This window comes from Arachis hypogaea, chromosome 4, assembly GCF_003086295.3.
Source record: "Arachis hypogaea cultivar Tifrunner chromosome 4, arahy.Tifrunner.gnm2.J5K5, whole genome shotgun sequence".
NCBI classification, from domain to species: domain Eukaryota; kingdom Viridiplantae; phylum Streptophyta; class Magnoliopsida; order Fabales; family Fabaceae; genus Arachis; species Arachis hypogaea.
In genome coordinates, this window is record NC_092039.1 from 14,589,840 (window position 1) to 14,599,766 (window position 9,927).

The window sequence follows — 9,927 nt, forward strand, 5'->3', positions numbered from 1 at the left end:
CTGCGTTTATATTGCTCCTTTACTTTCAAAAACTCGTATCCCTTAAGACAAAAATATTATCCATTTAGAGATGGAGCCTCGACTGCAGCTAGGATCTTATCTTTTTCTTTTTTTAAGAAAAGAATACCGAGTCGGGTTCTTCTCCTACATGTATCGAATAGAACATGCTGAGACATATGATATATCGAGAGTTCAAGACCATAACGTAAATCATTTAGAGAATGCCGATGAGAAAGTAGATCTGGTTCCAAGATATGGAAGGCTGTGAATACAGTTAGCATCCCGAGTTGAATAGTGAAGTAGCCACGGGCTAATTAACATTTCATATTGAAGGCTGTTCTAAGAGCAACAGAGCTAAAGACCAGAATTCTGTTATGGTCCAATTCTGACCGATAATAGATACCAGGGCTTTCCAATATTTGATTGATTACAATTCTATAAATTTCATTTACTATAGAAGTTTCCAAGGAGTTCATTAGAGGAATATTTCCAATAAAAATTGTTTGTTCTTGGATATCCTTATTGAGAACAAATTACATACAATAAAAAAGAGGGGCCCGATTTTTCCGATTTTTTTTTCATAGAAATTCAAGAATTAAGTTAAACAACAAAGTTCTTTTTTATTATTATAAAAAAATTATTTTATTAATATTTTTTTTAATTCTTTAGCCATATTTCGACCCTGACGTTTACGGGATGCCCCTAATAACCAACGAATGGCAAGTGCTTTTCCTTGTGTGGATCCTATTTCAATGGGATCCGATAAGGGGCTTTGAGCCCGACCCTTTTTCATTCTCATAAAACAAAACTTCAGCAGTAGTATTGATCTTTTGTAGTTTTCTCTCACTGTTGGCATTTCTTGTATTTGGCATCAATTTTGGTCTTATTTGGGAGAAGGTTAAGTCAATGATACTTGGAAGGTGGATCTGCATTCACTTAAGTAGGCTTTGATCAATAACATTGCCAAAACTCATGGCGGTGTATCCGTATTTGGCGGAGTGGGGGAGCGTACTCGTGAGAGAAATGATATTTACATGGAAATGAAAGAATCTGGAGTAATTAATGAAAAAATTATTGGAGAATCAAAAGTTGCTCTAGTGTACGGTCAAATGAATGAACCGCCTAGAGCACGTATGAGAGTTGGTTTAACTGCCCTAAACATGGCGGAATATTTCAGAGATGTTAATGAACTAGACGTGCTTCTATTTATCGACAATATCTTCCGATTCGTCCAAGCGGGATCCGAAGTGTCAGCCTTATTGGGTCGAATGCCTTCCGCTGTAGGTTATCAACCGACCCTTAGTACCGAAATGGGTTCTTTACAAGAAAGAATTACTTCTACCAAAGAAGGGTCTATAACTTCTATTCAAGCAGTTTATGTACCCACAGATGATTTGACCGACCCTGCTCCTGCTACGACATTTGCACATTTGGATGCTACGACCGTACTATCAAGAGGATTGGCTGCCAAAGGTATCTATCCAGCTGTAGATCCTTTAGATTCAACGTCAACTATGCTCCAACCTCAGATTGTTGGTGAAGAACATTATGAAACTGCGCAAAGAGTTAAACAAACTTTACAGCATTACAAAGAACTTCAGGACATTATAGCTAGCCTTGGGTTGGAAGAATTATCCGAAGAGGATCGCTTAACTGTAGCAAGAGCACGAAAAATTGAGCGTTTCTTATCACAGCCTTTTTTCGTAGTAGAAGTATTTACCAGTTCGCCAGGAAAATATGTAGGTCTAGCAGAAACAATTAGAGGGTTTAAATTGATTCTTTCTGGAGAATTAGACGGTCTTCCCGAGTAAGCCTTTTATTTGGTGGGTAATATCGATGAAGCAACTGCGAAGGCTACGAACTTAGAAATGGAGGGAAAATTGAAGAAATGACTTTAAATCTGTGTACTGACCCCCAATCAAATTGTTTGGGATTCAAAAGTGAAGGAAATTATTTTGTCCACTAATAGTGGACAAATTGGAGTATTACCAAATCATGCACCTATTGCTACAGCTGTAGATATAGGTATCTTGAGAATACGCCTTAATGACCAATGGGTAACAATGGCTCTGATGGGTGGTTTTGCTAGAATAGGCAATAATAAGATCACCATTTTAGTAAAGGATACCGAGAAGAGTAGTGACATTGATCCAGAAGAAGCTAAACAAACTCTTGAAATAGCAGAAGCTAACTTGAGTAAAGCTGAAGGCAAGAGACAACTAATCGAGGCAAATCTATCACTAGCATAAATATCTTCATCAAGGCACACTCGCATTCAATTAATAAAACGTATCTTCTGCTACAGGACCTGTAGATTTAATAAACAAAAGATATATCATGTATGTATTGTGGTAATTCAGAAATGGCATAAATATTTAGAAGGACAATATATTAATATTAGCCTTAACTAATATGAAAGAGCAAAAGGTAACTTCCAACACGTAATATTCCATGATAGTTGTTTACAGAGTCAAAATGCTGGAGCCTTAAAATGAAAGATTTGTTGTGCTTCAGAGAAAAAAAGCAATACAAATAAAATTTCAATCTCAATCATTGTGTATCACTCAAGAGTATTAAGAAAAGTTTATTGTGTATCACTCAAGAGTATCAAGAAAAGTTTATTATAACCATTAAAAGGCTCACAAAATCCCTAACAGAGTAATAGATGATAATATCCAAAAATCAGCATGAATTTGGAAGCCTAGAACAAAAATTGAAATATGTTATCCTACTCACTCAGATTATAAATTTACTAGATTCACAAATATAAATAGTTCAAGCTAGAAACAATGAAGATAGTTTTTCAAAATACATGCATTTGTATCACTAACAGCATAACCTCAACATGTCAACCGCCATAGCAGAACAAGAATACAGGACATTCAACAAGAAAACGCTAAGGATTAAAGGACACAACAAAACAAAATTAACAAACTCAAGAATACACTAAACTTAGAGAAATTAACAACAATCAACAATAATTAACTCAACAAAAACAATAATCAACAATCAAGAATCAAGGAAATTAACTCAGAAAAACAACAATTAACTCGGAAAACAATAATAACAAAAAATACCTTCTAAGGCATAGAGCATAGAGGTGAGGGAGAGGGAGCACGATGGACACACGAAATGGAGCGCGGCAAAACTGGACAGAGGAGGGCTGGAGCGCGGCAGAACAGGGGCTGTACGACGGAAGAACGAGTGGTGACACGAGACGCGTTGCGACTGCAGAGACGAGCTTGAGCAGTGGGATGGCCACTGGAGCAGATGCGACGACGGCGGTGAGATAGCGGTGGACGTGAGTTTTCGGTGATGGAGAAGGCGGCGGGGGTGAGTGTGGGTAGTAGGGCTACTAAACTCTGATATTGGTTCTCCAGTGTATGCGAATTTGGGTGACGGAGGATTTTGGTTTCTCTTTCACTGGTTAACTACTAGTCTCATAATCTGTTACCAAAAAATAAAAAAAGTTCTTTTAAAACGTTATCAACAAAACTTTTTCTAAATTATTTAAAATACAATAAAAAAAATTAATAAATATTATATTTTTTATAAATAATAAAAAAATATATTTAATAAACAGTTTATTTATTAAATCTAAATTTATATAACAATATTTAAATAAATATTTACAAAAAATATAAAACAAAATTAATTTTTTAATTTTTTATTTATTTTTAAAAAATATATGGTAATTCACAATAATTTTTTAAAAAAAATATTTAACAAAAAATTATCAAAATTTTAAGGATGAAAGAATTTTATTTTTTAATAATGATCATAAAAATTTGCATCAAAAATTGATTTCTAAAATTGTTTTTTAGAATATATATTTAATTAATATTTACTTCTTTTTGACGTGTCTTTCAATTTTTTGGAGATTTATTTGTCGTTAATATTTTTTTATTTCTTTTTTATCAGTGATGTAAACTTTTGAATACCAACTTTTAACTAACAAAATCAAAATATCTAACTGTTTATAATGATATTCTAGTTTCGGATGTGTGGATAAAATACTTACATGAGTTTTTTATTTAAAATAGAGAACTTTACTATATGAGAGAACAATATGGTTTGCTATATGAGAAAACAATATGATCTCTACTAAAGAGAGAGAGTGTGAACAAGAGATTGGTGATGATGACGTTAAGAGAGAAGGAGAAAATAAAGGAAATGCTTTATTATAGTGATAAGAAATTAGAGACTCTTTAGTTAATAAAGTTTAAAATAAGAGTGGTTCCTTAAAAATAGGAAATTTGATTAATTAAAAAAATAAAATAATAAAATATTAGATTTAAAGACTGACTAAAGACTGATTTGTGTTGTACAAGTAGCATTTTCCTAATAAATTTAGGATTATAATTTAAAATTTAGCGCTTAAAATAAAAAAATATTTTTAAAATATTCAAAATTATACTTTAATTAATCGAAAAAAAACAAGAATAATATTAAACACATCCAAAATTATGATGCCTTTCATTAAGAACAATGCTAAGGAACCAAAAGGGTATTAGCCAAAAACCAGCCAAATACCTTTGGGTGAATTCAAAATATCTACAAGTTAATATATATGGATGTTTCTTCTGCTAAGTATCAGAATGTTTCTTTTTCATACTAAATGGATTTTTTTATATATTTTTTTGAATTTTTTCGTATTGCAAATGTGAATGTCTCAATTTCTTTAAGAATTTCATATTTTTTTAAAAAATTTATAGATATTTAATTAGTTTTACTAAAATATAACTGACTATTTCTTTTATTAAATATTAGAATGTTTTTTTTTTCATACTAAATGAATATTTTTTTATATTTCTGTAATTGTGTAGTTTGCGGTCTCTTTAATCATCAACCTCCTTACTCTTCTTCCTCGGATCCTTACTCGGAGAGCACCAGAAATACCCCGCTCTTCGAGGTGGCGAAGGAGAAGGTGAAGACGCTGAACCAGAATTCTTCATTTTCACTTTGATCTTGTTATTATTATTGTTACCCTTTTCTGCTGGTTTGAACATTGAAGACAATGAACTCTCTTCAGACCCATCGGAAGAGCCAGAACCAAATGAAATGGAGCCAAGTTTGGATTTTGACTTCAACCCATTTCTCCCATACGAAGAATCGGAAGGAGAAAAGACACACCGCTGTTGATATTTCGGTAGCAGCGCGGTGGGTGGTGGCCGGAAAAGACTTGAGCTTGCGGAAGCGAGATTCGAGGTGAGAGGGGAAGAATGAAAGAGGTCAGTATGTGTGATTGTTGGAGGTGGGTAGATTAATGTGAGAGAGAAGAGGAAGATTTTTATAGGGTTTAATTAAGTTTACTTAATTAATTTTAAATTTTTTAAATTTTGAATTTAAAAAATTTAAAATTAATTATTAATATAAATTAATATGGTTTTGTTTAGTTTTTGGCTGGTAACCTCTTAGTTCCATATACTTTTCCTTTCATTAATCGTGAAAAAAAAGTCAGCAAGAACAACATAAACACGTTTATTAACAGAAAAAAGACAAAACAGGAGAGAGAAAGCACTACAAATCCTCTAGAATAGTGAACAAACATTATCAATACAGTCGCATCCAAATACCCGATGAGTATTTTCGGCGCGGGAGGAGCGGCATGGAGGAGAAAGGCGGCCCGACTGAGAAGCGACGTGGTGGAGGAAGGCGGCACGACAGAGCTGCGCAGGGGGAGTAGCGCGGCGTGACGAAGCTGCACAAGGGGAGGAGCGCGGTGTGCGAGGGCTGCGCAGGGGCAAGAGACTGACGCGGGAGGAAGAGAGTGCGGGCAGAGACCGGTGACAGTGGTGATGAAGATGAGCTTGGAAGGAGAGGAACGCAACGTTGTGGATGAGCCGAGGTGGAGGAAGGCAGCGTCGAGGATGAGGGCCGAGGAGGACGGTGGCGCGGACGAACAGAGGATGACTTCTTTGGTTTTCAAAGTGCGCCATTGAGTTTTGGATGTGATCCTCTGAATTTTGGATGTGGGATAAATGCGAATTCTCTACTTCTATGAGAGTTTTGAACATGTTTAGTTAATAATTAGATAGTTTAAGGTTTATTTTAGAATTTTAAAATTAAAATTTTGAATTGTGAATAATTTGATTTTTAGATGTGTATTTAAATTATAATATATTAATAATTAAATATATTAAATTTGAAATAGAAATTTAAATTTTAATTTTTAAATTTTAATTTTATTTGTTTATATTTTAAATATGTATTTAATTTTAAAAAGATACTAAATTTATTCACAATTTTTAGAAGTATTTTTTTTTAAATTATAATAAAAAATTGAATATTATACCATTTTAAAACAATACCTAGTTGAATTAAATTTATTAATATTGACTAATGAAAAGTTAATTTTTTTTATACTTCCTCATACGTCTCATATAGCTAGTACTTCATGCAGATTATGGTTGGATGGTTATTCAGCTGTGTCGTTGAGAATACGTGAAATTCTTGGTCGAGCATGATTGATTTCTTTGTCGCATTTTGAATTTGACTGGAAAGATGCTCATACCCATCCTGCATAAATTAAAGACAAGACTTCAAATTCATACATAAATTGACATTGATATACATGAATTCTGGGCTATTGTTGGGTGCAGGGGCCTCATTATGATTACAATCGAAGTAACGAAAGGGTACTCTAGTTTTTACATTGTACTTCTTACAGAAAGGTACCCAAAGCTTTGCAAACTTTGAAGCCTCCACAAAAGCATACAAGTTAAGGGGGAAGCAACCATCTTCCGAGACATAGCAATCATTAATAAAACTATAAAAAAATGAAAAAATAAAGATGAAGAATTTTTATTATATGTTATTTTGTTGTATATAGAAAAATAATGCTATTTATTTATACTAATTACTAAATTAATTTAAATTTTAAAATAAGATAAAATAACCAGAATCACAATAATTCCATTAAAAAAAATAAGCATAACTAATTTAGAAAAAAATAAACATACTAAATTTTTTTTTCTAAAAAAAAAATAAGATAACAAGTTAAAATAACACTAAAAATTTAATATTTTTTTGTTAAATATGTAACGGACCATTTTGTCTATCAAATTAAACTTTCAGCTTCAGAACGTGAAAACAAAAAAAACAAAAAAGCATAACACTAATATTAATGTTATATGTAAATCAATCAACTATTTTGTATTTTCCCTTCATCAGCGCTAAATTAAACGGTGCCAACTCTTCTAACACATGTAAAAAAAAATAATAAATTTAAATTAAAACTGTAATATTTCCAAAGATACGAAGGATGGAAAAATAGAAAGTGATATACAGCAGAACTATGATTAATAAAAAGTTGATGTGGGAACAACTCCTGCTACCATTTGCTTGAAAACTCTCCTTGTGTGATTGTGGCTATCATCATCCTAACCAGATCCGACGATGATGTTGTTAATAGGAATGAAGATGAGCTTGACGAAGAAGCCAACGAATCCCATAACCGTAATTCCGATTGCAGTATGAACAGCAACCTTGAAATATTCTTTGTGATCGGGTTTATGACAGCGCTTGACGAGCCTTACGCTGTCCTTGGAAAACTCTCTGAGAGGTTCGAACACTGAATTAATGGCGTCCATTGTCAGTCTTGTGCTTTTGAATCTGAGATTTAATTTTTATTAAAAGTTGTTGTTGTATACAGAAGAATAATGTTATTTATTTATACTAATTACTAAATTGATTTTAAATTTAAAATAAGATAAACTAACTAGAATCAAGATTTTAGATTCTGTTAGAGAAAAAAAAAATATAACTGACCGTTACAAATCCGATGTCATAATTCGGCATTATATACAATAACTCGGCATTATGCACCATAACTCGGCACTTTACATTATAACTCGGCATTATACGTTACAATAAGACATTATCACTTGTTAAAACCTATTAATTGCTCTTCAATTCAGATGATCAATAGAAACGTAACCGACCTATTTTATCTCACCTATAAAGGTATGATATTTTATCTTCAAATGGGACATTGAATTCTCAATACTGACTTAATCTTCGGAGTGCCTTTGCAGGTACACTCCCCCTTGTTCCTTGCTCACGCTCTGCGCAATTGGACATCTCCTTGGAGAAAAGCTCGGACTTCCACAAAAGCTCAAAGGTCGGCACCAAAGATAACAACTCGGCGTCGACTCCCAGAGACTGAGCTCTCCCTTCAGGTAATGTTATTTATTTATACTAATTACTAAATTGATTTTAAATTTAAAATAAGATAAACTAACTAGAATCAAGATTTTAGATTCTGTTAGAAAAAAAATATAACTAAATTAAAAAAATAAATATAACAATTTTTTTTTAAAATAAATAAATAAATAACAACGAGCTTTTGTTGTAGTTATTGTAATCAACGAGCTTAAGGGAAAGTCAGCATTTTAAAGACAGAGAACACTTCCCCTGCTCGGCTGCCATTTTTTTTTTTTTTTTGAAATATTCAGGTATTGATATCTTCACATAAAATATAGTATAGGTAGAGAATTCAATTAAATATATTTAATCAAATATATCAAATCATCTAAAAATTTATAATATTATTTTTATGTAAAGATGTTATTGCAAAATTTTTTATATTTTTTTAATTATTTTTGGTCTACAAAAATGATGTTATTAGTTACTAACATTTAATACTCGTATTCGCTTTTTGTTTTTTATTTAGAAATATTGTTGCAATTTTTCAGATAATTTTTCTTTTACAATATTGTATTTGTTATTGAAAAATATTAAGGGTCATCAAAATTTATTATTTTTTATTATTATTTAGTCATCAATTCAATTTTTTAATCTAATTTTTTTAGTCTAATAATCTAATATTATATTTTATCTTATATTTTAAATATTGATAGTTAACTATAGATAAAAACAATAAATTTTAATGATTCTCTAACAATTTTTTATTATTATTAACTCTCTGGGTTCTATTTTTTTTTGTTTTTTAATTGATTTTTTTTTTATTAGTTGAGAGTAGTTGATTATACTATTGGAAAGTTTTAAAATGATCCAGTCACTTTATTGGAACTCTGCTGATCCATGTACGGATAAGTTATCAGTTGTTTTTTTGTCGTGTAGCATGTTATGAAATATCGTGAATGTCCCTCGAATAAAGTAAAAAATGACCACAGGGACAGTGTACAGATATAAGCTCAAAGCAAAAATTTAGCCAAGTTGCAACTCAGCCAGCTGAATTAAGAAGTGCATCGGCTGTACTGATTAGATCTAAGTTCGTCCCCTGTATCGGAGCTTTTGCATGGGTCTTCGGCAGTGTCACTGTAACTCTGTTCAACGCTCCCCCTCCATCTCCGCTTCCTTGAAATGCCAGCCCGAAGACGGGAAGCGCGCCTACACTTGGCCTTCCTCCGATGTCATCCTCTCGGGGTAAGTTGCCACCAGCCGCCCTATCTGACTCGGTTTCCTGGTTGTGTTGCCGTCATAGCTGACTTCTCACACCGGGAGGATCCGTTTCTCGCTGAAGGTTGGCAGAAACTCATTCCGCGTGAACGTCGTTGCGGTTGTTGGTCACCCTTCCGAAGGTCAGCCCCTCCCTTTCTGCTGTATTTTTTCTGGCAGCTGCTGAAGACGAAACAACCCCCGGTCCTTGAGGTGGGGAGAGTTTATATGTCATTGCCCCTACCGTCACTTGAGTAGCTCATTAACTTTCACCGTCAATACGACCCTGGAACAACAACTCGCCTTTTCTGCCTTTGGATATAAACATGGTAGGCTTTACAGGGTTGCTTTCTTATTCAACAATGGGGTTGGATGAACAAGTGAGTCGATAAGGGGGTGACCGTGCGTTTATATGCATAGGGTTTCTTTGCTCCAAAACATTAGTAATAATATAACCATAAATACTTAAATCTTACATAGCCCAATCAATGCCAACACTTGTCAAAAAAATTCAAAGGCCCATGC

At 33.0% G+C, this 9,927-nt stretch overlaps 1 protein-coding gene across 1 annotated transcript; it reads right to left on the reverse strand.

Moving 5' to 3' along the window:
* Positions 1-6,909: 6,909 nt before the first annotated feature.
* Positions 6,910-7,592, reverse strand: LOC112796361 (protein transport protein Sec61 subunit gamma-like). The gene has a single exon (XM_072234657.1). The coding sequence runs from the start codon at positions 7,590-7,592 to the stop codon at positions 7,383-7,385; it is 210 nt and encodes a 69-aa protein (XP_072090758.1). The 3' UTR covers positions 6,910-7,382.
* Positions 7,593-9,927: the final 2,335 nt, after the last annotated feature.